This window comes from Lissotriton vulgaris, chromosome 6, assembly GCF_964263255.1.
Source record: "Lissotriton vulgaris chromosome 6, aLisVul1.2, whole genome shotgun sequence".
Taxonomy (NCBI): domain Eukaryota; kingdom Metazoa; phylum Chordata; class Amphibia; order Caudata; family Salamandridae; genus Lissotriton; species Lissotriton vulgaris.
This window is the reverse complement of record NC_141694.1, coordinates 182487072-182514671: the sequence shown is the minus strand read 5'-3', so window position 1 is coordinate 182514671 and position 27600 is coordinate 182487072. Positions and strand designations below refer to the sequence as shown.

The following is a 27600-nucleotide window of genomic DNA, read 5'->3' as shown; positions in this document are numbered from 1 at the left end:
ACCAATATCAATATCAATTCAACCCACAACATTCTTTTCCACTCCTAACTAAAACACATAGGTAAAAAACATTGTCATTTACAACGCAAATAGCTCTGACTCTTTCAAATGTGAGACCTATTGCAAATGCTTGTTGTAGTGGCTACATAAACTGTCAAAAATAAAATGTCAGGTGGGTCACACCCTCTAATCTCCCCCTCCAAGAACTAAGGACAAAGCATTAATTTTGGGTCTCAGAGGTAATTCTTGGAGGGGGTATCATTATCAGTATCAATATTTAACTTTTGACTTATTTTAAAGAGATAGTGATTGGGCCATCCGAATCGGGTTTCTGCGTGACGAGCCTTTAAATCGGTAGTTTCCAGCCAGAATCGGGAGTGTCGGCAAGTGTGTTAATGATTATTAAAGTCGCGCTTTCTGGCTAACGTCAGAACGATAACCTAATTCACCCCTGCCTTCTTCTTCAACCTACAGATGATTTCCAAAGTCCACGCGTTTTTTGTTAATGTAAATAAACCATTTCCCTTTAACACGACGTGACTGGTGCAGCACATGAACACCACAACGGGAGGAGGAGTGAAAGCGGGATGTGGCTTAAAACGTGCCAAGCATTCTTTTCCGTAGTGCCCCGCGATTCCCCTGCCGCTGCTGGTGTTGCTGGGCTACCCGTGAAGATGTATTTTCATGATCCCGTTGTCGCGTTGCTGCTTTGTGTTTTCACTCTCGTTTTTCTAATAAACTTTATAAACGGACGGAAGAGCGACAAATACAGCAACTTCCCGCCCGGACCGAGGCCGCTGCCGGTCATCGGTAACCTGCACATCTTCAACCTCAGGAGACCTTACCTGACCTTGCTCGAGGTGAGCGCAACGCGCGCTTTTTAACGCCACAGCAAACGGACGTTCTGCTTTATTTATAGTGAGTGCGTATGTTTTTACTTATAGAATCGGCGCGAATTTGAGTTGAAATAATTAATACCCTTGAGTGAACCATGTACCCAGGGATTCGAGCGTTCAAAGTGAGAATCAACGACTTCCCCACATACCACGGTCGAAAATCTAAAACAAAAACAATATAAGTTTAGCTTTTCCATATTAGTGTGGACAGGGTACTAGTTCTAAACAAGCATTGGCAAAGCCAATACTTTTCGCCTAGGCAAAATATATAGACTTTGTCAATGTGTTTTTTACATGTTGCACCGCAGAGGCAGCAGAAGCAGGAAGCGTAGGTGAGCCAGGCCCGTGCAAGAACAGGGTACTAGTTCAACAAGCGTTGGCAAAGCCAATAGTTTTCGCCTATGCAAAATCTATTGTTTTTTTCAATGTGTTTTTTATATGTTGCACCGCAGAGGCAGCAGAAGCTGGACGCGGAGGTAAGCCCGGCCCGTGCAAGAATCGGCCCTTGAAGCAGCTCGTAGGGTGGCTCCAAGGGATTGTGTCGGCAAACACCACCTGTAAAATGTTCCGTGTAAAATATATAACTAACAAAAAGCTTTAGATTCTTGTAAATGGTACGCATGTAAAGCTGCGAACTGTGGAAAGGTCTTGCTTGTACTGCACGGTGTGTAAATCCGTCCCACTGGAGTGTAGCCAAGTCAAAGATTGCATTGCATTTTCTTGTAATTACTCTCATCACCACGACGAGATAGGCAAGCAATGATCACGTTTCAGTCTCAGATAAATAGCAATCTGAAACCCCCCTTTATGAAAGCAGCATTACGCCACTTTCCCTGATCACTCAATCACACTGGCAGGAACGCTGCTTTTTTGTTGGCAGTTTTTATATAGCGCCAACTTGACCCAAAGGTATTGGCGCGCTTTACAGGAGCACAGTTACATTACACATTCAGTATTGGTAGGCAGGGGAGAGTGAGTGATTTGCCCAGAAAAATCATTGTATGTTGAGCTAATGACAAAACACGAACCAAGTCAGCAGCTCTAGTCGTTATGCCACAACCTCTCCACCGGGTAAAAATATATAATATTTAACTGCTGAATATGTACATGAAGCTATAGCGAAGTCGCTCACGTTTGAAGCATTCATATAACACAAGCATTGGCAATGCAATAGGTCTCGCAATTGCGAGATTTTGACCTATTGGCATTGTAAATGACACTGCCTTTTATTTATCTGTTTAAAAAACAACACATAAATAAAAAGCATTGTCATTTACAATACCAATAAGTCAAAGTTTTTAAAATGCGAGACCTATTACATTGCAAATGCTTGTTGTTTATAAGGGCCTCATGCTGTGATTTTACGTTAATAGAGGCCACGCCCCTATCTTTAGACCTACCGTGTCTAAAGAAAGGTCAGCAGCCATTATTAAAGTGAAAGTATGGTATGGGACGGTTTTACCAAAAAAAAGTATTTGTTTGTCAAGTTGACAAACGCATGTTTTTTTTGTAGAAAGCGCCCCTTGAAAGAGCGCATGGTGCACTCAATGTGCTGAATTTTGCTGGAAAGCATTTAGTGCCTAAAGTAAGGAATCACATTAAAGAAAATATTGCTTTCAAATGAAATAAGACGTACTGTGTAACAAGTGAAGTAAAAGGGCCAGTAATCATGGGTTTTACAAATAAAGACAAGGCAGTACTAAGGAGAAACTAACAAGCCTATTAACAAATCAGAAGCCTGCATTTAGGAAGGACAATGACACAAACCAATGACAATTATGGTTGAAAAGTGGATGGGCCTTCAATTCCATACTCTTGTAGAGCATGCCTCGCAGAGCAGCGCATGCGCTGACCAGGCTCGACCTAAAAAACAAGGACATGGAACAGGGTAGACCATACCCAGATGCTGAAAAGAACTTGAAACACGTAAGAATCATAGCTGTCAAGTGACCTGGCCCTGGGTTTGTAGCCAAACACATTATGCCTGGTGCGCACAGGGAATTTTACGTTTAAGTACACATTTACGATGAGAAAGCAGTGGCTGCTCCTTTGCTAAGGCAGTGGAGCGTCTCCCCACTGCCTTTAGGCAGTGCAAAGTAGGAAACATAAATAATTACAACACAATGATGTTATCATTTTATTTTCCCACACTGAAGCAGGTTTTGGGGCAGGGCATGGCTGTTATTGTAGCCAACAGTTTATACAGCCCTCTTAGGATGGCCAAACAGGACCGGTCAAACAGTCATGTACACTTAGCATGTTTCCCGCCAGGCTGTAATGTAATGCTCCCACTGCTTGTCTAAGCGCCGAACAATGGCTCTTAGACCAATAATCAACACTGCTAACAGCAGCAGTGAGATTGGCTTAGGGGAGCCTCTGTGCTTCCTGTTCTGGTCAGACTGAACCAAATAAGAGACAACGATAAAGGAGAGTCAGCAACCTACAAGGTAAGTGATATTTATTTTTTAACACCCCCTGCCACCCGCCTTCATTAAGTACCAGTCACTACTGCTATGTTAGTTAACTTGATGAGGAGAACATTTGACAGCTTTGAGGTAACATCAAATTTCAAATTCTTTTTTACAAAAACGTTTAAAAAAGTGTTCTCTGGTCTTCATTGAAAGAAAACACACCAACAACAAAGTAATGTTTGAAGGTTGTACTCTGGCTATACCCCTTAACTTACATCATCACATCAGTGGAATGATGGGCCAAACTCCTCGTCATTTAGGTTTCACTAGAAGAAATCTTGATGCATCAACTTGGAAAGTTTGAAAAACTTGCAGGGTGTTCAAGGTCGTTTAAGCATGTACTTTTTAGGTCTCGCCTACGCAGCGCACATGCGCTGCATAGGAAAGAGGGTAGGGTGTTAAAATATGGATTACAAAAATATAGCTGACATAAATATCGTTGTAAAAATATCGTTTACAAAAATATTGACACCCTATACTTAAACAGGTAAGTACATAAATATCGACATCAAAATATCGTTGTAATTAACATAGATGTAAAAAATATCGACTTTTTAAAATAATTAAAATTACATTAAATAATAAATAAATATAAGTACTATTAACAAAATACATTACATTACTTTTATTTTTTAACTATTTCAAAAAAATTTACTACACTTTTTAATTATAAACTTAATAAATATGGACATATAAATTGATTTTACACATTACTTTATATAACAACAATAATACATACATATAATTAAAATACCCCTTTACCCAAAACTGACCCTGAACCCTAAAAATACCCCTTTACCCAAAAACTGAAAACTGACCCTGAACCCTAAAAATACCCCTTTACCCAAAAACATTTTCACTAAAAAAATCCTGTACACACACCTAAAATTAATAAAAAAAATTAACATAATTAATTACATAATTATTATTCAATTAACTAATTGAAATTAATTAACTATTATTTATTACACTATTTATATTCATTTAAAACATTAATTAATCTATTATTTCATTATATTTAAATGCCCCTTTACCCAAAAACTGAAAACTGACTCTGAACCCAAAAAATACACCTTTACCCAAGAACTGAAAACTGACACTGTACCCTAAAAATACCCCTTTACCCAAAAACTGAAAACTGACCCTGAACCCTAAAAATACCCCTTTACCCAAAAACTGAAAACTGACCCTGAACCCTAAAAATACCCCTTTACCCAAAAACTGAAAACTGACCCTGAACCCTAAAAATACCACTTTACCCAAAAACTGAAAACTGACCCTGAACCCTAAAAATACCCCTTTACCCAAAAACATTTTCACTAAAAAAATCCTGTACACACACCTAAAATTTATTAAAAAATTAACATAATTAATTACATAATTATTATTCAATTAACTAATTGAAATTAATTAACTATTATTTATTACACTATTTATATTCATTTAAAACATTAATTAATGTATTATTTCATTATATTTAAATTACTTCCCACCCTACTCTCCTATAAACCCTCAACCCGCTACGGAACTATTAATACTAAATTCAACTGAAAATACATTATTAAATAATAATATACTACTAAAAATACTACTTTGACTACAAATATTCATTAAAAACACTACATTACTTATAATTATTTAAAAAACGATATTATTGTAAACTATGTTTTTGTAAACGATATTTATTACAACTATATTAATGTTAACGATATTACTTACCTGTCTGTCGATATTCTGGTCAGACGATATTTTTGTCATCGATATTTCTTCCTGCAGATATTTTTGCAGCGATATTTAGGTTAGTCGATATTTTTACGACGATATTCCTGCTCTGTACCAGGAAAGAGACCTAAATCCGTCGATTCCCTTTTTGAGGAAAACTCGTGCACGCGTTCCATTGCCTTCAATGGCAACGCGCGCATGTGGGGCGATTGACTTGTGGGAGCGAGCGGTGATATTTAATACCATATGGTGCTGCGAGCGGCAGCGCCATTTGGTATTAATTATCGCCACTGGCTCCCTCAAGGGAATCGGCAGGCCCCGTCCTCCTGCTGCCATGCGAGGCGTGCACGCGCACGCTTGTTTTGTGTGCTATGTGATTAATGTGATTACAGAGACGGACTTGCTATCTGCAAACCAATCTTAGCCCTTCCTTTAAAAAGAACGGTCCAATCCAAACAGCTTGACCATGTGAATGGGGACTAAAGCAGCCCAACATGTTCCTGCACGTTTGAACCTCCTCGGCTATTCATCATGATGAACCTGTGTTTGTAGTTCTCTGTGGGAGTGCAGATGTTTTTTTCTTTCTTCCGGTCCTGGAATGGTCTAAGCATTCGGGGCAGGTAGTATTGCATACACGCCCACCCTGGAGACTTAAAAGCCCACTATTGTTTAACACTGCTGGGGCTCATCCTGGTAGGACCACCAACCCATGTTATGCTCTGTGGCCTCAATTGGTGTGAAACCCTGTTGTTTTACTCGGGTGCGGCGGATTAAGCAAAGCGCCTTGAAAGAATCTTGTTATGTTAAGGTTACCGTCTTTTGAGTACAAGACATACCTAAGCTGCAATTGTATCATTACCTATTTTTAGGACGTAGTAGTTTGCACTAAGTGCATAGACGGAGATCCAAAAAAGGATGTACTTCATCGGCGGCCCAGCACCATAGATTCTGAACACTGTTGCGTTCAGTATGTATTTTGCCCAGGGCTTAAAGATTCTTGAGGAAGCATTATCTAGGATATTTCTCTGCTTTTAACCCAGTCGAGCAATGAAAATAATGGTAGAACCAGGGGGTTTTACGATTTCAATTCTGTGCTTTCCAGGTCAAATAAAAACCATTACGATCCTAGATTTCAGACCACCTCTCACGGGAACTGGAGAGTGTTTCCCCAACACCCCTTGGGTGAATGCTCTGCAGCCTCCTCCCTCCCCTTAATATTCACTGGGTTGAATAGGAATGAACCCCCTCCCCCACATTACTTCCCCAAGAATCCTTACCTGGCTGGTGCTGGCCGCTTCTTGTAGCTTTCGCCGTGCCCTGGCCCACTAGCAGCAGCAACAGGAGGAGGGGGAGGGACCCCTAGAGCCCTCGCGCAGCCATCATTACCACCCGCAATCCAGCCCTTGCCTCAGACTCTCACGGAATTCAGCTGTTAATCACTCCATCCGCACTGCAAGCAACCTTAGGAGCCTCGCGCTAGCTCCACGCAACACTCCATAGTTTGGTGCGGGGCACACACGGGGAGAGCGCGCAGGAGGGGGGCAGGCCATGCTATGGACGCGGACAGGAGCGACACTTACAAGTATACGGCTGAGAGGGTACAGGGGGTTTGAACCTATACCAGACCACCAGTCTGTTGTATGAGAAGAACCTCCATGCATGCGCGGAACGGAGGACGAACAACATGAGACGACCCAGCATGAAGGGCGGGGGACACACTGAACATGAGTCCCGAATGTATTTTAGGAAGCCGGGTAGTCCTTGTGGTGTGTGTCCGTGAGCCCTGTGGGCAAAAAAGCTAGGTGGCTGCTTTATAGATACTGACTATTACCCGGTCCTTAGTCTAACCATATGCGGCTGCTGCCCTGGACACAACCTGTCTTGCGCGGTAGTAAGTGATTCTTAATTTGTCCTCAGCCAGTAGGACAACCCAAGTTCCTCCGCTCCTGCTCCCGAGCCGCATTCCTGATGAAGCCTGCAAGGGTAAAGCGCCACTGCGAGGTTAATGGTCCTGGCTGGTATCGGCGAAATAACGTTATTCAAACGTTCAGACTGAAAACATGTGAATCGAGAAGCTGAAAAGTTTCTAAAACACAAGACTGGAAGCGGGACGGATATCAAAATGCTGAACCTGGAATGTATTGTGCTAAACTTTCTATTTTATTGTTTTGCTTAACGTAATTGTTATACTGTATGTTGAGAATGTCATCAATTTTATAAGGCAAATTGCTATAGTTTACAGTTGTGGTGTTTAGGATACCTGGGGACTCCACTATGGATAGGGTGACCAGATCATGAAAAGCATTGGCATAGCCAATAGGTCTCACCTTTGGGACTCAGAAGTATTTAGCTATGCAGCACAATATCCTTGGTGCAACATCATCAACTGTTGCATGCTAAACACTTATAAGGTCCCAAAGGCGAGACCTATTGGCTATGCCAATGCTTGTATTGACACGACCGGGCCGCAGTCGCCATTGAAGAAATTGAGCGAAGGGTGTTGGGCTGCTGGGCTTTTCAGTCTTCACTTATAAATCTTCCAACATTGCACGGGCAAAATTCAGACCGTATTCCGTGAGCCTGCATTTGCAGGAAAACCTGTCCTATTCTCGGCCTTGGAAACTGTAATTAACTTCTTTGATTGAAGCAGGATTCCTATTTTCGAACATGCCAGCGGGGTGGTGGGGTTGGGGGGCCACTCTTTACGTAAACCTTCTTTAGCAATTTAGCACATGGGGAAAGAAAACAGAGTGTCCAAACTGGGGGTGTAGAAGCTGAGTTATCTGTTGAGGTACGTTGGTCCGGTGTTTTGGAGTGCCTTGTGTGCGTGGGTGAGGAGCTTGAAGGTTATCCTCTTGTTGACCGGGAGCGAGTGCAGGTCTCTCAGGTGGGGTGTGATGTGGCTGCGGCAAGGGATGTCGAGAATCAGGCGTGCAGAGGCGTTCCAGATGCGTTGGAGCCATCTCAGGAGTTTGGCCGAGGCTCCTGCATAGAGCGCGTTTCCGTAGTCCAACCTGCTGTTGACGAGGGCCTGGGTGACCGTTCTTCTCGTTTCAATGGGGATCCACTTGTAGATCCTGCGGAGCATGCAGAGGGTGTTGAAGCAGGAGGAGGAGACGACATTGACCTGTTAAGTCATGGGGAGGGTAGAGTCGAGGATGACCCTAGGTTGCGTGCGTGGTTGGTGGGTGTTGGAGCGGTTCCCAGTGCGGTCGGCCACCGGGAGTCGTCCTAGGCCGAAGGGGTGAATCCGAGGATGAGGACCTCCATCTTGTCTGAGTTCAACTTCAGTCGGCTGTTCCTCATCCATTCAGCGACGGCCCTAACTCCTTCGTGAAGGTTGGTTGTGGCGGTGTGGGGGTCCTTGGTGAGGGAGAGGATCAGCTGGGTGTCATCGGCGTAGGAGATGATGTTGAGGTCGTGCCGACGGGCGAGGTGGGCGAGCGGTGCCATGTAGATGTTAAACAGAGTTGGGCTTAGGGATGAGCCATGGAGTACGCCGCAGATGATCTCAGTGGCTTCGGAGCGGAAGGGGGGAAGGCGGACGCTCTGTGTTCTGCCAGAGAGGAAGGAGGTGGTCCAGTCGAGGGCCTTCTCTTAGATCCCGGCGTTGTGGAGGTGTGTTCGTAGTGTGTGGTGGCAGACCGTGTCGAAAGCAGCTGACAGGTCCAGGAGGATGAGGGCCGCCGTTTCTCTGTTGTCCAGCAGGGTCCTGATGTAATCGGTGGCAGCGATCAGGGCAGTCTCGGTGCTGTGGTTGCTGCGGAACCCGACTGGGAAGGGTCCAGGATGTTGTTCTCCTCGAGGTAGCGGGTCAGTTGTTTGTTGACGGTCTTCTCAATGACCTTTCCCAGGAATGGGAGTAGGGAGATGGGCCGGAAGTTCTTGAGGTCCTTGGGGTCCGCCTTGGGTTTCTTGAGTAAGGCGTTGATCTCGGTGTGCTTCCGGCTCTCCGGGAAGGTTACTGTCTCGAAGGAGGTATTGATGACTTTCCGGAGATGGGGTGCAATGGATATGCTGGCTTTATTGAAGATGTGGTATGGGCATGGGTCTGACGGAGATCCGGAGTGGATGGTGTTCATGATCTTGATGGTGTCGATGTTGTTGATGCTGGTTCAGGAGAGCAGGCAGTTGGTACGGATGGTAGTCGTGGGGGATGAGGTCTCAGTGGTTGACGGGGCGGTCATGGCGTTAAAGCTGTCGTGGATGTCTGCGATCTTGCGGTGGAAGAAGGTGGCCAGCGAGTCGCACAAGTCTTGCGAGGGTGGGACGTCATTGGTGTTGGAGCTGGGGTTGGAGAGTTCCTTCACGATTTTGAAGAGCTCTTTGCTGTTGTGCGAGTTGTTGTCTAGGCGGTCTTTGAAGGAGGCCCTTTTGGCAGTTCTGAGGAGGTGATGGTGTCTGCGGGTGGCGTTCTTGTGGGCTGTGCGGCTGTCCGGTGATGGTTCATGGAGCCAGATCTTCTCTAGCTTTCGGCAGGTTTTCTTGGAGGCCCGAAGGTTTTCAGTGAACCAGCTGGCTTTCTTGTTGGTGTGACTGTTGGAGGGTTTCTTGATTGGGGCGAGGTTGTTGGCGCAGTCGTTGATCCACTGTCTGAGGTTGCGGGCTGCAGTGTCGAGGTCGGTGGGCTAGGCGGGTGGGCTCTGGGCGAGGGTGTTGGTTAGCTGGTCTTCGGTTACTTTGCCCCAACAGCATCTTTTGGGTGCGGTGGTGCCCCCTCCACTACTTTTCTCTCTCTTTTCTCTCCTCTCCTAAAGTATTGCCTATTTTTTGAAAGTCCATCGTCACAACGGGCCGGCCTATTCCTGAGGCTCGCACAGACAAGTGTCACTCTCTCCAGTGAGTGTGCGGCTGTGCAGCTCCTGCCTCATTCTCTCCTTTGAGATTCAAAACAAGGTAAAACACAGGAACTTGCTGTGAAATACCATGTTGTGGACTTAGAGGAGGCTTTCTCAATCACTCAGGAGTAGTCTGTAGTGTCCTGCAGGACACGTTCTAGCATTTCCCAGCTTCCTGTTTTGCCAGCCACTCCCTCGACGGCTAAGCACACTACACCCCCCTCACCCATCCATCACGGGTGTCACGAGTCACGTGACCCCGCAAATAAAAGGGCCCGGGTGCACGTGCTCGTGGCCAGTTACTGAAACTAATCTCCTCGAGTCAGTCTCATTTATTAACGCCATGTGGGCCTGAGGCCCGACATCACATTGGCGACGAGGCGGGTCTGTCCCCGCGTGCCTGCTGCTCAGCGCAGCGTCACCCCTCAGGAGGAGAGAATGAGCCTAAACTGTGTCACCGCTGCCTCCTAGACCCTACAGAATCAGCGTAGCCTGCTGGAAAGCTTACACAGGCTTAGCGCCAGCACGACGGCCGAGGTTGTGAGGAGGCAAGACGACCCTCAGTGCACGTTCCGGCACCGCAGTCGCCGACATACTGCCATCGCAGCAGCCCTGACACCATGCAGCCCAACTGAGAGGTCAGTGAGGGGCACAGGGAGGAGGCGCCACTGCTAGCGCTGCTCCTGAGGCAGCCGTGCGTGTGACCTGCAATGCACCCAACCCAGAGGTATCCATAGGCTGCCTGCGTGCCAACTCCTGCACAGGGAAAGATAAGGGAGGCCCCTGATCAGGCTTAGCTTGGCCGCAAGTCTCCCAAGGAGTATGCGCATGTTCCCCGCTCACACACCGGCCAGAGACTGATAGAGGGTACCTGCATGAGCGCGGAAGTTATTGCCACCGCGAAGCGCCAACGACTCCTTGAGCTACAGGCAGCGCCAGCCCCAGCACGGAGAGGCCCACACTGGCAATCCCAGCACGATACTGCCTGGCGGGTCACCCCTATCGCCGTGAAGGGAAAAGAGGAAGTTTGCGGCAGATCACACAAGCCGTCACAGGGCAAGCGATCAAACTCCAGCAAGCGCGGTGTCGAGAAGATACTGACTATTTGATCTGCCCAGCACCTGACTTCTGGCAGCGGCCACTGGAGCCATGGCGCACCACCCAAGCGCTCCACTGCATCACACTCACTGCGTTCTCAAAAGGTGTGCTGCAGACACTCTAGAGGATGGTGACAAGGATCGCTTCCTGCGTCTGGAGCGTGATGAGCAAATGAACAGCGCCCCAGTCAACACTCACCTTTACACTCTCCCCATCACGTTGATTCAGCGCAGCACGTTGCCATGACCTAGCAGGACCGGGAAGTATTCTGGCCCACAGCCCTCCTACCACTGCAGGTCATCGTCGCAAGACGTGCAAAGCGTTTGCAGCGCCCCTAGCGACAGCCCATAGCATTGCATCACAGCACAGTAGACGAAAAGGAACAGAAGAAAGGAGAGGGCTTCGTCCAGCCTCGCTGACAAGACCAGCTCTGGTCCTCATGCTCAATCCAAGTGACCCCAAAGAAGGACAAACGAAACACCTTCAGCACCACCTAGCTGCCAGAGACATCAGTGCGCCAGCTCTAACAAGCAGGGAAGAACACCGGCAAACCTGCCTCCAATAAAGCACAGCCCCTCCTAGCAGCTGAATCACGACACCTTGCCAAAGCAGCACGGGTACAATCATTTCCCCTGGAGGCAAGACCGCCACCAGTACAAACCAGCGCACAGTGTGTGAACCCCTCACATGAAACACCTACATACACACAGGGAACTGAGACCATACAAGCAGTGAGTGCAGCCAACTCTACCTCAACACAAGCGGGAACACACAACAGGTCCCAGCCCCCACTCTGAGGCTAAAAAAAAAAAAAAAAAAGACAGTCACTCATGGTAAGAAGGAATCAACCAGAAACGCAAGCCCTTGCACGACGTGGCATAACAGGAGATACATGGAGGAGTGCATCTCCCGTTCTACACCACTGAACTCTGTAAGTGTTAGAACACAGCACTGCACGGCACCTACGCAAAGCATAGCACCAAGCGACAATAAGCGAGACCGGCTGCGCAAGGACCGCGTCCCATACGCTACTGCCCATTTCAGCTACAGCTGGGAAAGAGGGAGAAATCAAGGACCCCATAAAAGCTACAGGACGTACACTGATTTCCCACTGCGACCGACATCAGCAGGCCAGAGTGGCACATCAGTGACAGGTATGGCTGTACCACAGACCAGCAGCACTAGAGCACAGCACAGCGTCCTGTTAACCGGCCGGCAACAGCAGTCAAAGAGTCCCAGAGTGCGCACCCCCACCACCAGGAAGACCACCTGTTCACGCCCAGCTGCTGAGACGAACTGCACTAGGCACAGCAAGACAGGCCCTCAAAAAAGAACGCCAGTGAAGTGGCCTCTCCACCCTGCAAGTGAACACCGCAAGGACACCTTCTAAGACAGCAAAGTCTCCAGGTAGGTGCCTCACTTAAGAGCAAGCCCCAAGGTGCCCCAAGTTACACCAGCGCAAACCAGCAGAGAAGCAAGAGCACTGGCTGCCACTTCTGCAAGTACGGGGAGACACTGACAACCCCCTCAAGGTACTGCAAGAAACTCAAGTAGCAACCCCAAAGACAACCCCCACTAGCAAGAGTGGAAGAACAGCCAGACAGCAAGGTCTCAAGGTAACTACCCCACTACAAGCACAAGAAAGACTGGTGCCAAGCACGCACCACACGTGGCTGCCCACTGCCACCGCAAGTGAAGAGGTCGCCATCTCCCACCCTACTGGTGAACAACCGCAAGCTACAACGCAGGCACCCCAAGTGCCAGAAGAGAGCGTCCACAAACGATTCCAGGCACTCAAAGGACACACCAAGCCAGAAGCGCGCAGGAGGTTGTGCCTGTGAACTTGACAGCCCAGTCAGCACCCAGGAAAACCTCTCCACACAGAATCACTGCTGAACGGAGGTCGGAAAGTGCCCACATCTCCACCGCCACAGTGAAGCCCTAACAACAGGCCGAAGACCAACCACGGTGTCCTCCATCACACTGCCTCAAGACGGACTCAGCCACAACCCAAGAACGGCAAGAGAGGAGTCGCACACCCCACGTGGCAGGCCGCCACAGCACCAGGTGCTCCAGCAAACAGGGACACAAGACCGGACGTCACGTCGCCCAGCAAGCAGGAAACACGTCACCAAGTGACTAATCCCGATAAGCATGCCAGAGCAAAGGCAGAAGCCGGTGCCACAACAGCACCGCCTCGAGGTCCAAACGCAACGCCCTCGAAGAGATGAAGAAGAGTGACAGCTCTGTCCCCCCGAAGGCCGGACCAGCAAAGGTGGGCTGAACAAGGCCACAAAAAGGGAGAAGACCGAGGACTCACAGCCAGCCAAGAAACATGCCAGACAGCCACCAAGGCGGACAGACGTCCCTGGATGCAGCGCCACAGATAGACCAAACATAAGCCGCAGCAAGCGCAGTCCACGTCTCATCCCAACGTTTTCCCCGGCGACCGTCCGTCCCCGAGCGTCGGCAGTCTGAGTCGACCAGCATCCATGCTCCTGTCCTCAGGTATCAAGGGTGGAGATCAGCCCAGAGCGTCCGTCCTCCCACCGCCTCAAGATGGAGTCGGCAGTGGAGCCAGGCAAGGGAGGATCTCCTCACTCTACGTGTCAAGCCGCCCTAGACACTCCAGCTCAGCAAGGCGGAGGCACACGGCTGCCAAGTCCACCTGGACATCCAACACTCCCAGCAAATCACCACCACCGGTCGTCCCAAGTCATCACATGGCTGGCCACCGCCAGTCATCATCCCCTTCGTCAAACATCACCACTCCTAGAAGATCGGCGGACTGGAGTCCGGCATTGTTGCCACTCCGGCAGACAAAAAGAAACCAGAGACCACATGTGGACCTAGCCTACACCGAAGCCACGGCAGCGAAGGCAAGTCTTAACTGAAACACCCACCCGTGGGAGTTGGGCGTGCGACCACGTAACGGCTCCTCAGCGGCCCTGGAGCTGCCACCAGATGGCACACAAGCAGCCCTCAGCGCAGCCCTCCTACAGTCCAGCAGCAATCCCGAAAACGGGCCTCCCCAGGCGGGAGAGTGAATAGAGACTCTGCTCCACCAACAGGGTTCCGGTCACGGCCTAGCCGCCCCACAAGGATAGTCGGCCCAGCCACACCTCTGTGGACTCTCCTGTAGGACTCCATCCAGCTTTATGACGCAGCCCTCCACCATGAACTGTTTGAATCCACCACAGACCATCACGGATGTCAGGAAAGTGGACAACAGGCAAAGCAGCAAGACACCTCACCATCAACGAGCTGTCGGTATGCCGAGGACATCTCCCAGCCAGCAGTCGTGTCCTGGGGCCCTCAGGTTAAACTACGGGTGCCCACCGAGAAGGTTCTTCCCCAAGCCAAGCCACCAATCCAGGTCTGCAGTCGTCCTGCCACCTGACTAGAGACTGATGGACCCTGTGGTAACTAGTTTACTTTTCTTTTATCCCCACAGGCTTGGACTAGCAATTTTTGTTTGTTCCTCAATAAAGTTGGGGAGGAATGTAGTGTCCTGCAGGACACGTTCTAGCATTTCCCAGCTTCCTGTTTTGCCAGCCACTCCCTCTACGGCTGGGCACACTACACCCCCCTCACCCATCCATCACGGGTGTCAGGAGTCACGTGACCCCGCAAATAAAAGGGCCCGGGTGCACGGGCTCGTGGCCAGTTACTGAACCTAATCTCCTGGAGTCAGTCTCATTTATTAACGCCATGTGGGCCTGAGGCCCGACATCACATAGTCCAGTGATTCCCAGCAGAGGCCAAGCGTCTGCCTGCCATACACCCACTTTAGTCCTGCTCGACTTGCAGTCGGTGCACCACCGCTGAGACCCATAACTGAGCGACACCCTGCGCGCCCATCCTCTCACTGTTCCCGAGGACACACCATTCCTCGTCCCTTTCCTTCCGACCGCAAGCTGAACTGCGAGGACAGAGTCACCCCTGCTCCCAGGCTGAGGCAGGGAGCAGGAGGCCTACTCTCAGAAAAGATGACCTTTTATTCATTTACTGAGTGAAAATAACTGTATTCTGATCGTCATGCTGTGTGTTGCATGCACAGTGGGAGCATGGCATAGCTGCCAAGCTCATCATCTGGCTTATGTGTCATATTTTGTAAGTTTCAGCAAACGTATGGGTGACACTTCAATCAGTGCCTATGACACTTTGACACATTCTGCTCTATATTACATGATACCCTTTAGCCCATGCTTACTTTTATAGGAAACATGACATCGCATTCACAATTGCAGTTTTGTTTTTGATACTGTATGCTGGCTACAAATCCAATACACGCTGAAACTGCGTTTTAGATAGATAAATTCAAGGCTCCATGAAAACGATCTACGGAAGAAACATATTTTTATTTATGCCTTGAACAAAAGGTGTATCGCGCGCATTTCACGCAATGCAGGGCAAAACGGCCAACAAACGTTGATGAGATTAAAGGCAGGGAAGGACACATTACATGCAAATTTGTTTATTGACCTGGCCCAAAATGAATGCGTGCTTTTAATGTGAGGGGGGGGAGTGATGGGTTCTGTTTGACTTAGGGGCGTACCCTAGCCAACCAGTAACCCCATATCTAACACCGAGGATTGCAGAACCCCAAGACCGTAGCTGTTACAGTTGTGGACCACTATCATTAGACTGCCCTGAAATGCTCTGACCCAGATTTCTCACAATCACGATTGTGCTTAGAGTGAGCCCCATTATGTCATCGATGTCAGCAATATGCTAATAAATACTAGTATTATATCTTTGTCAATATATATCAGGAGTGAGACCCATAAGACCTTCCATTCCCACAATATGTTAATAGTTATAGAGAGGCGATCAGACAACATAATATTGTTGATGCCCGTGGTATACAAATAATTATCTTCATTATGCCAAGACTAGCATTATATCAGGGATGATCGTCTTAAACCTATGGATGCCCTCATTATGCTAAGATGTACTTAATACCTTTATGCCATGACCAGCATTCTACAGGCTTGAGCACCATCATACCACGGCTGTCCACAATCAAAGGCTTGCAACCCATAAATATATATACAAGAGAAGGCATATTATCATGTGCTGCCCAGTTCTCAGATTTCCCATACTTATATCTGGATGTATCTGTCTCCAATGCCTGAAAAATATTTTTGACTCCACCAGAGGAGCAGAAGTCAGTTTTCCTTCTTGTGTTCCTTGTGGATCCTGGCAATAAACTGTTGAAAACGAAATGTTTTACGTTTCACATCACTTTCATTTATTTGGTAAAAGAAGCAGAAAGCATCTGCAGACTCACCAAGCCAGATCACCTTATTCCCCAAGGATGAAGAAAGCTAATGAAATACAGTCATATATGTTTTAGTTTTTTGGTTCCGAAAGCTGAATGGAAATGTTTGAGATCAGTCACACTCACATGATTGTAATTAGTTGGCAGAACATGTTCTTCAGTGTAATCTTCATATGCATGGATACTTGTTTTATACTTTTTTCGCTGGGGAAAAGATCATGTTGTTCTTTCACCCGCAGTATAATTTGGCCTATGTGTGAGTGGGACCATGATTCCTAAACTCATCGCTTGGAAGACAGGCTGCCATCTTTCCAGGCCATGGCTTATCCATAACAGGCTAGAGCAGCAGTTCTTAACCTGTAGTGCGGAGACTTCTGGGGGCGGGGGGGGGGGGGGGGGGGTCTGCAACGCTTACTCAAGGGGCCCGCAACTGGTTAGAAAATGAAATAACATTAACAGATTAGTAAATCATATATAAATAAAGAAACTAAATATTTTTATTAAATTAAGCATTCTGTATACGTAGAGGAATTTGGAATCAGAAACACAAAATTAGCTTGGTATCCTCAGATTTAGCTGTGGGAGCAGTGCAAGTGCATCAAACAGAATAAAATATGGACGATCAATGTCCTCAATTGAATTTCAAAAAGCTCCAACCTTCCCATAAAATTGCAATTGAATTTTTTTTATATTTGTTAGGATTAAATAAAATATTTCATAATTTGTATATTTGTTTGATGAATGCTTGTGTCTGATTTTTTTTTTAAATTGTCCTCCGGTTCAAATTGATCGAATTGGTTGAAATTGTTGAGACCGGGATCCACGGCTTCTAGCGGGGGTCTCCGCAAGTGGCTCAGTACTACATTGTAAATATGGAGTAGGGCACTACGCCACCAGAGCGTCGCAAAAAGTGATGCTTTGGTGGTTCAATGCCCTTGTAAGTATGCCCTTGGGTGAGATAGTTATTTACAAAAACCAAGGTCAACTTGAAAATTGAAGGTCGGTTGCAATAGAGGAAACCAGAGAAAAATTCCCTCTATCTCCTGCAACAGAAGAAAGATCCCTACATGTATTTAAAAAAATATAAATGTCTGAGGAAAAGTGTGGAGCATATTTACGATGAAGTGACGGAGCGTGGCTTTAGCCTCCTTGACTTAACGCCACGTGCAAGGGTGCCTGCGTTGCAGGGGAAGATTGTTCATGTGCAGGAAAGTGTCCCTTCCTGCACATAAAAAATCTGAAATGGGTTTTGTAACTTCTATGTGTGCTGTTTAATGCAGCACACATAAAAGTTGCAACTCATAATTTTTTTCTAATGATTTTTTATGTGCAGGAAGGGACACATCCCTATTGGAAGGGAGACAGTTTTCATGCTAGCTCAGGTAACCCACTGTTGCTACAAATGCTGGCTCCCTTCACCTGCATGGACAATAAAGCTGACAATGGTGTAGCATCTGAGATTTCAGTCAACAACCACCTGGCACCAACACCTAGTTCCAGATCTATGTATTTACTTAATTTAGACAAGAAAAGCCACCTTTCATAGAAGCTTTGATTTTTTTCTAAAAAATCTGCAGCAGTACATTAAATGCTGTCAGTGAACACCACATGGCTGTGGCCTGTTCACAGAAAGTGTTTAAGTGCATGTTCATCAACAATGTCCATCCCTGAGGGAAGTGAAGGTTGCAGGGCCAATAGGAGAGGGTTGGGGATAGGTCAAGTTAGGAGGAGGGACGGGTTTTAGATAGGGATTGAAAGTGTCGGAAGAGGAGTATCCATCCAGCGTCTTCCTGACACCTAAACACCACTGGGCGGGAAGACAGTTTTTTAGTCTTACCACCCAACCTACATGTTGTAGGCAAAAGGGTGGTAAATGCTTTGTTGTGTGTTGCCAGTTTAGGGCAGGTTTCGGGTGGCAGGCGGTATTCTGGGGGTTGGTGAGTCACATGCCGGAATATACACCCCTGGGGGGGGGGAGAAAGAGTGCACAGGGAACTGATGGGGGAGCGCGGGATGCGACGAGCAAGGGAAGGATCTACAAGGGAGGATGTTTGGAGGGCAAGTGAAAGAAAGGTTGGGCAGATGGAATGAGGTCAGTGATAGAGAGAGGAAAGAGAGAGTGGAACAAATTATATGGTCTTACCAGGGACGTGAAAGAGGGTGAGTGGTGAATGGTGCAGGGAGAATTGAACTGTCTAGGTTATGTCAATGATTCATATTTTGGAATTTGTTGTTAATATTAATAGAGGGGCATATTATCAAGGGATTTATCTCCGCTTTTTTGGCTTTAAAAGCCAAGAAAGCGGAGATAAAATTATCTCCCTATCACCAACAGGGGGCTAACACACAAATTTGCATGTTAGCACCCTTTTTCTCTACGCTTCCCCTTGCATCTCTAATGAGATGCAAAAGGGGCGTTCTAGAGAAAAATAATAGGAGAAATGTTGTTAAGCGACATTTCTCCTATTATCATGGATTTCGCTAACCCTGTTAGTGATAAAAAAAAAAGCAGCTCTAACCGCGGTTAGCACTGCTTTTTTTACACCTGGGGGCATATTACCAAGCAATAGCGATAATTATCGCTATTGCTTGGTTAGAGATAAAAATTTTCCGCTGAGCTGCGGCGATTTTTACCGCAAATAAACCTTGGTATTACCAAGGTTTATCGCAAATGCGATAAAAATCGCCGCAAAGCATGAATATCGCTGAAAATTCAGCGATATTCATGCATTACCGAGCTAATGCTCTTAGCCATGTTATCCACCTCCCATTGGATAACATGGCTAAGAACTGCTCAGGGCAGGTGTTAGCTTTTGGAGATATTCGCGCTTAGCGCGAATATCTCCAAAAGTTGGTAATAGGAGATAGCGATGTTAGCAACTGTTTTCAGTCTCTAACATCTTGGCACGCCCACTTTGCATGTCATTAGTGATAAATATCACTGACATGCAAAGTGGGTCCCAAGATGGTCGCTATCTCCTACTAGCTGTCGCTAACTGGTGTTAGCGACAGCTAGGTAATAGGGACATAATTTTATCTCAGCTTTCTTGGCTTTTAAAGCCAAAAAAGCGGAGATAAACCCCCTTGATAATATGCCCCCTGGTATTTTCCTAACTTAGCCATGATATCCTATGGAAGGTGGATATCATGGCTAAGTTTGTGAGCCCCTATTATCAAGCTAAGGCCAAACTTCGAGAGATTATTGTTGGTTTTCCAGCGATAATCTCTCAATTGGCAGTTAGAGCGAGGATTTTTATCGTTTCTGAGATAAACCTTGCTAATAGCAAGTTATCTCTGCGATAATTTCTGGCGATGCTTAGCGTTAAAAAATTCGTTGCTAAGCATCGTTAGCGATAAATATCGCTAAACGTTGGTAATATGCCCCAAAGTTACTTGGTGTGTGAGCAACATTGTCCTAATAAATGGCCTTTATGAGTAACACAACAGTGTGGAGTGTGGGTATTGCACGAAGTCACATAAACAGAATGTACCAATTTGAAGCTAAAAAATGTCACTCGCAGGGTGATTCCAGGATAACAACTCTACACCTTTAACTTTCTATGGGTAACTTTAACAGATAATTTTCTGATCAACACCCTAGAAGATTTATCATATGTAGTAACACCTATTTTGTGTGAGGCGTTTGACTCTGATTCTGGCTTTTTACATCACGTGTAGAATCAGTATTTAACACACCAGAGTCTGCATGTTTGCGTTTTTTACGGGTCTTTTCCTTGAAAAATGTTGATAGAATTTATAAGAAGAAAACTGTGAAAGTGAGATCATTAACACACAGCTCATAATTCTGATTTCTAGTCCTGCACTTGTAAACAGGGCCTCTTCATTAAAACTAGACGGTACAATTCGTGTATTAACTTCCACGTAGTCTGTATTTCTTTTACCGGAGTAAGGTCTTACAAAATATTAATCTATGGCGCCAGTTCAATATCTTACAGCTTGCAATAAAAAGAGTCTAGCCTAACAACAAACATACATACGTTCTCACTAGAGAAAGAGTCACGTGGTACTGTCAAACAAGGACTTCAAAAGATGTTTGCTTTTCTATGTGTACATAAAGCTCTTGTACTGAGAGACATGTTCTGTCTGTATAAAACTCTCATGCATAGGCAAGTATACCTTTACCAACATGTCATCAGTGAAAAAGAAATGAAAACAAAATTAACCAAAGGGTGCTGTATTTGCCCAGTGTGGTACTACCTTCCCATTACAAGTTCTGCAACTTGCAATAGTGAATAATTTTTTAATATTTCAAAGGGTTTCCAAAGTCCAAGCTGTGAAAATCTGAATATTGCATTTCCACACCCCTCCCTCAAAATTCTGAATGGTTTAATGAAGTGAAATTCATCCGGGGAAAAATGTGTGATATTTTTATAGGCTGCCACATGTGCAAAGCCATTTTGCAAATGCAACGCCTTTGGTATGCAAAATTACAGGGTGTGCGATAGCTAGTGGCAGTGCAGGCAATGAGGAAATCCAGCCGGATACTCATTCCTGTAGCTATTCCTGAATCAGATTTGGAATCCATCTGATCTGTGAAACATGCTGAATTTGCCCTGGTGACATTTTCCCACCCTGCATCCAGGGACGGACTGGAAATCCAAAGCAGCCTAGGCAATTTTATCAGATCAGCCCCCTCCATCGCCGCAAGGGGGCAGGGGTTTTCAGTTGGGAAGCACTGCTGTTTTTGTTATGGGGGCTGATATTGCATCAATGCTACAATGCTACAAAACTGGCCCCCAGTAACAAAACTAGCCCCCACCGCTACAAAACCGTCTCACACACTTCCAGCCTCCTGGGGAAATTCCCGATGCCCGCAATGCCAAGTACGGCCCTGACTGCAACACAGAAGCGCCCACAGGTTATGTGCTTTCTGTTCAGAACAGCAAGGTGCAGGCAGCCAAAATACTTTCCTATTTTCCAATCCTGTTCAGCCTAAAACAGAAGCCTGATTTAAAGGGTCATCAACTCCCCTTTTTTCCAAGTAATTGCCTGACTTTGATCCATCTGAAGCCTAATACCAAGAGCAAATACATTGGAAGAAAACCTAGACACACAGCTTCTTATCACTTCACAAGAACTTAACAGAACTTATGGTTTGGAGGCATTTTATTTTTACAATTCAGCCCCTTATGCAAGAAATGTGCTTGCACTATAAGAATGTCAGATGCATCCGTGTGCATGAGTAACTACATAATTAACAATTTAAATGGCATTCATTAAAAAAAATATTTTAAGAACTATTCCACTCGGTGTAGGTTGTCCGAGCACTTTATGTCAGACACAGAGAGACACTAAATCATACAGGTGTACACCTCAATGTACAGAAAATGTTGCATAAGACAAGGAGGTTTATACGTTATAGGAGTCACATATCGGCACTACTTGGAGACATTATATGTTGAGTGCGTGATTGGGGAAAAAGCAAATTCCTTTTTTTTTTGTTTTTTTGTTCCTCATCTCAACCATGGCTGGCCCAATGATACCGTGGACTAGGAGAAGTGTGATTTGAGAAAAAGACATACTGTCTCAGTGCAAGACTGATAGGGGTCGATCGTAGTGAGGAAGCGCCAGGACCCTACAGCCATGTCAGTTTCACAGTTCATCACAGACCCTTGTGTACGATTTGGATGGTGCTTGCCATTAGCCAGATTCCACCATTGCTGTTACCACAAATTGACCTTAACCCCTTCCATGCTGGTGACGAACCCCAGCCGTCACGCTCTGCGGCACTCCTGTGCTGATGACGGCTGGGGTTCGTCACGGCCCCGCCCTGTTCTTTTGTTTACCGCACAGCGGCGGAAACGCCCCAGCATGGAAGGGGTTAAAGAAAGGGCGAAAGTGATAGAGCGAAGAGAGTGCATCATGGCTTCATAATCATTGGAACTGGGGGAAGGGGGGGGGGGGGGGTGGGACCAGCTCTAGTTATTGAGACCAATCGAGTTTCAACCAAAAAGCTCTATTTTCAGGTTTTCCAGCCCTGGAAAGATCCAATTTCGATATATGAAGCATGGAAGAACTCCAGTCGGGCAACGTCGGAGGAGAGGCCTCTTTCCAGCGCCTGCAGATCTCACGTCGGGCCACCAGCATTGAGTAGAACAAGAGGTTGTTATTAGCACTACGTTTTTTGTCCGTTACTCCAAAAATTACAAGGCAGAGATCTATACTCACAATAGAGCCTATTGAAGATGTTAATTTATTGCCTATTGATTGCCAGAAAGATGTTAAATGTGGGCAATCATAAAACATATGAGCATCTGAGGCTGCCACTTGACCACAACGGGGACAAGCCACTGGTGTACCTGTTGAGAATTTGGACAACCTCTGGGGAGAATAGTAGGCCCTATGAAGGGTAAAGAAGTCGTTTCTGCGAAGCCAGGCAGGTTTAACAATGTCCCAGAGAAGGTTGCAGGATGTTAACCAAAGTTCATTCACATTTAATGCAGGCAATAAGGAACCCCACAGCTGGTCCGGAAGTTGGAATACTCCGTCTATCTCCTCTAAGATTAAATTGTAAAAGTGGGAAACCTCTTTAGACTTTGGTGCGTTGTCAAGTAAGCAGGATTCTAGTTGACTACTTCCTCTTGAAGGTCGTTATTGACGACGTGTGGGACCAGATTTTTGTGCTTGTACCCAACTTGAGATATATAGTAATTTAAGTCTAGAGAGATTGGGGCCTACCTTACTCACTAGATGTTCCCAGGAAAGCATTTCCCCTTCGAAGAACAGATCTCCCCATCTTAAAATTCCAGCATCTTTTAGTGGGCTTATCAATGCATGTTTAGTCCAGCCCGGGGGAGCAGGAAGATCCCATAAAGGAGAACTGTTAGAGTGGTAGCCTATTTTGGTAGTGGTTCTAAGGTTATACCAGGTTCTTGCTAGGCCCTGCAATACCTTCAGCTTGATTTTCTTAAAACATTTGGGGTCTCCGAACTTAAGTAAAAAACCCATCTGACTTAGACCGTCACATTGTAATAGTGTTGAAAACATTAAACCGATGCCCTGATCTGATGGAGTTTTAAGTAGCATTCGGGCGTGTGTCAACTGAAAGGCCCAAGCATAAATCTGAATGCCAGGACCGGCCAAACCACCCTTCTCCCTACGACGCCTTAATTTATTCCAAGAAATTCTTGCAGTCTTGTTCCTCCATACAAATGAGGTGATGTCGCTCTGCATCTTTGCTATCAATGTTTTATCAAAGTAAAGTGGTAAGCCGTTAAAAATAAAGGTCAGCCTAGGTAAGATAGACATCTTAACTAAGTTTGATAGACCTAGGAGCGTTAATGGAAGATGTCTCCAAGAACTCATTAGTTTCCTACATTCTTTAGCCACCAGAGTGAAATTTGTATGTGCGATCAGATTAATATCCTTTACAATTTTTATGCCTAGATATCTCATGCTGTCACAAGGTTGTACAGGGAGTTGCGCTGTTATGCTGTTCCATGCCATAACCTCGGTCTTTGTGGCGTTAACTTCATAGCCAGAGATGTTGCCAAATTGTTGTGCTAGATTTATGTCTGTCGGAAACGCTGTGCTGATATCTGAGGTTATGATCATAAGATCGTCAGCATACAAAGATACTTTTTTTTCCCAATATCTATATCTAAATGGAACGATGTTAATGTCTTCGCGAATTATTTGAGCAAATGGCTCTATATAGAGATCGAAGAGTAGGGGCGAAAGCGGGCAACCCTGCAGAGTGCCCCTTGTGATGGTAAATGGTTCCGACAGTCCGCCATTAACCAAGACCGAGGCCGAAGGGTTATGGTACAGTAATTCCACTGCTCTGCGAAAGGCCCGACCCACGCCGAATTTTTCCAAGGCCCCCGACAAGTATACCCAATTGACCCTGTCGAAGGCCTTTGCTGCGTCCAGGGTGAGAATAGCCAAGGGTAGCGTTGAACTAGTTGCCATGTCAATCGCTCCTATTAGGTTGTATATCAGCTCATAAAGTTGGCGACCTTTAACAAAGCCCTTTTGGTTGGAATGTAGGACTGAGGGGGCTACCTGCCCCAATCTCTTGGCTAGTGGTGACGCGAAGATCTTATAGTCAGCGTTAAGAACTGAAATTGGGTGATACGAGCCGCAGGCGGTGGATGCCTTCCCCGGTTTCAGAATAAGCGTGATGGAAGCTTTATTCCATGATGTGGGCGGTAGATCACCATCTATCAGAACTTGATTGAATAACTTGGTGAGAAAGGGAGCGATATCAGCTGCAATATGTTTGTATATCTCTGCCGGTAGGCCATCCAGGCCCGCCGCCTTTCCAGATTTACTATTTAGTATGGCAGTTGATACCTCTTCTACCGTTATAGGGTGATCTAAAAAATCCACTTGTTCTGTAGAAAGTTCTGGCAGTGAAATTTTATTAAGCCAGTTTCCTACAATAATGGAGGTGATGTTATTGTCCTCTCGATATATAGCCTGGAAAAAATCTTTGAAGGCTGGCCTTATTTCTGGGTCCGAAGATACTGTACCGGAGCCAGTAATTATAGAGTCAATATTATTTTGTGTCTGATCTGTTCTAGACTTCCAGGCTAGTAATTTGCCCGCCCCTTCACCAAATTCAAAATTGGCTAATTTACTGGCTTCCCACCTTTGCAATATAGAGGCCAGTTGCCCTTTAAGCTTCATCAGCTCCTCCTGTTTAGCCTGTCCTACTTGTTCGGGGGTATTGTTAAGATTTTCTAATTCTGATTGGGCTGTTGATATGTTAGCCTCTATCAGTGTAACCGCTTGGGTATACTGTTTCTTACGAAACAAAGTTTTATTCTTAATAACCCCTCTCAAAGAGCATTTAAAAGCGTCCCATACTGTTCTAGAGCACGCCGAACCAATGTTAATTTTAAAACATTCTTGCGTCTCCACTTTAACATACTCCAAATCTTCGGGGGATGTGAGAAAAGATCTGTCAATTGACCAAGACCTAGTCGGGGGTTGAGACTGCAGTTCGAAGTCTAAGAGTATCGCCGAATGATCGGACAGGTGAGATGGTAGATAAGTTACAATCCTAACCGATTTATCCAAAACTTTGTTTACCAAAATAAAATCGATCCTAGATCTATGACGGTACTTGTAATTTCTGAAGGAAAAGCCGGTTTTCTGACCCGACCTTGCCCTCCAAATATCAATAAATCCATATTGATACATGTATTTAATTAAGAGATCTCTAGATTTAGAGTGAGCAAGTTGTCGGCCAGAAGAAGACTTATCCAGCAGCGGATTGAGCACGATGTTAAAATCTCCCGCTATTATTATAGGTTCTGGAAAATGTATTGTATTGTATTGTATTGTATATGGATTTGTAAAGCGCGATTGCTGCCCAAGGGCGTCCAAGCGCTGAGTAAGTAGACAGAGATGGGGGGTGCAGAAGAGATTAGAACTCAGTGGATTTAGCAAACAGTAGGGTTTTCAGCTGTTTGCGTAATGAGAGCAGGTTCGAGTTGGACCGGAGTTGTAGAGGAAGAGCATTCCACAACTTCGAGGTGTTCAGGGAGAACATCCTGCCTCCGGCCCTAGCTCTCCTTACTCTAGGTACCACCGCCAGGAAAGCCTCCGTGGAGCGAAGGTTTCTACTTGGGTGGTAAGGAATGACTAGATTGTCATTGATTCCTGGGCCTGTCTTCCAGAAGGCCCGATGGGCAATACATAGTGCCTTAAATGCCACTCTCTGCCTTACTGGTAACCATTGTAGACTTTTTAGTCCGGGTCTGGCTGACTGAGTGCGTGGAATCTGTAGCAGGGTACGGGCTGCACAGTTCTGTACCACCTGCAACTTCCGAAGAGTCATCTCAGGAGCCCTCACATATAGGGCGTTGTAAAAGCTCGGAGAACAGCGTGGCCAGGGCAGATGGGTCATCACGGTTAGGCCCATAATAACCAACCAACGTAACGCATGCTCACCCTATCATGACAGCCGCGATTGCCCATCTACCAAAAGGGTCAACCTTCTGCTTCAAAAGTCTTGTTGCGATGTTTTTTTTAAAGAGAATGACAACCCCTCTAGTGTTAACTGTTTGAGATGTAGTGACTGATAAATTTATCCATCTGTTCTTTTTTACCAGGTCCAATACTTCAGCTTCAACCAAGTGTGTCTCCTGGAGAATAATGACCTGCGCATCAAAGTCACGGATGTATTGTAAAATTGTGTTAGATCTAGGTTTGGTGCGCTGGCCATTAACATTCCAGGAGAGAATCTTAATGGTACTCATAGTTGACATATCTAATGATAAAGAGTCCAGCTAACTCACACCCCTTAGTACTACTAACAAGAGCAAAATTCGTCCATTGTTCATTTATAAAGTTATCGACCACCATTTTAGAGATGAGAAGCATTTTATTTTTTATTTTCCTAACCCTTACCCATGTGAAAACCACCCCCCCTCCCCTGAGGAACCCCTGGTTAACCACCCGGAGCAGGCTAGCTGCCGCGATACCCCGCTCTGGGCTATCGCGGAGCGTTTGGCTTTTCTCTTTCTGATGAGGGCTACATTCGTGCGCCAGCTTGATTAGCTTGATCTGGATGTGCTGTCATCTTCTATAGCCTCCTTTTTTTTTGTAACATACCTACTTTCTGTTGAGCCGAGGTTATTCTCCAGACTTTGGAGCCATTAGGCTCGGTCTCCTCTCGCCTTCCATGCTCGTGCTCGCTGGGGGCGTGTTTCGTTCTGACTCGGCATCCGCTCTCCTGGGCACTACTCTCCCGCTGCCGGCTCGGTCAATACTGCAGGCACGTATCCTCTCGTCGTCTGTGCCTTGGAAGTGGTACCGGGCCGCCCTGGAGCACCGTTGCGGGAGGCAAGCTCGCTCCCTTTGCAGAGACACTCTTCCTGTGGTTGCTGGCGGAGAAGGACGGGCGGCGGTGGCAGCAGTGGCGGCGGAAAGCGGGACCACGACCGAGAGCACCTTGGCGTCGGCTCCCGCTCTACTGGAGGCAGCAGGAGATTCCGTGACACCAGATCTGATGACAAATGAGGTGAAGGGGGGCCAAGGGGCGGAGGAGGCAGTGGCTGTTCAACTTTTGGAGGAGCCGCATGAGAAACAGTTTGTGGGTTTCGCTGAACTTAAGGAAGATTTAAACTCTGGGGTAGGGACATTAAAGCAGAGTATTAGCTTTGTTAAAAACCCATACTCCCTTAGAAGTCGAACCTCAATTCAACCTGAGTTTACTGCAAAATCGACCCCAGTAATATCTAGAAAGGGTCGTAGAGGAAGGAAAACAGCTAAAACAGGGAGTTTACATCATAACCGAGGGGGGAAGACAAATTCAGATA

General features: G+C 46.3%; 1 protein-coding gene across 2 annotated transcripts in view; it reads left to right on the top strand.

Moving 5' to 3' along the window:
- Window positions 1-630: 630 nt before the first annotated feature.
- LOC147706987 (cytochrome P450 2K1-like) overlaps window positions 631-27600 on the top strand; it is a 576312-nt gene continuing 549342 nt past the window's right edge. Inside the window, exon 1 of one of the 2 annotated variants that reach the window (XM_086926213.1) lies at window positions 631-860. In XM_086926213.1, the coding sequence (XP_086782339.1) occupies window positions 675-860 (186 nt within the window). In that variant the 5' untranslated portion in view covers window positions 631-674. The remainder of the gene's footprint in view (window positions 861-27600) is intronic. The other variant, XM_086926214.1, reaches the window with a different exon arrangement.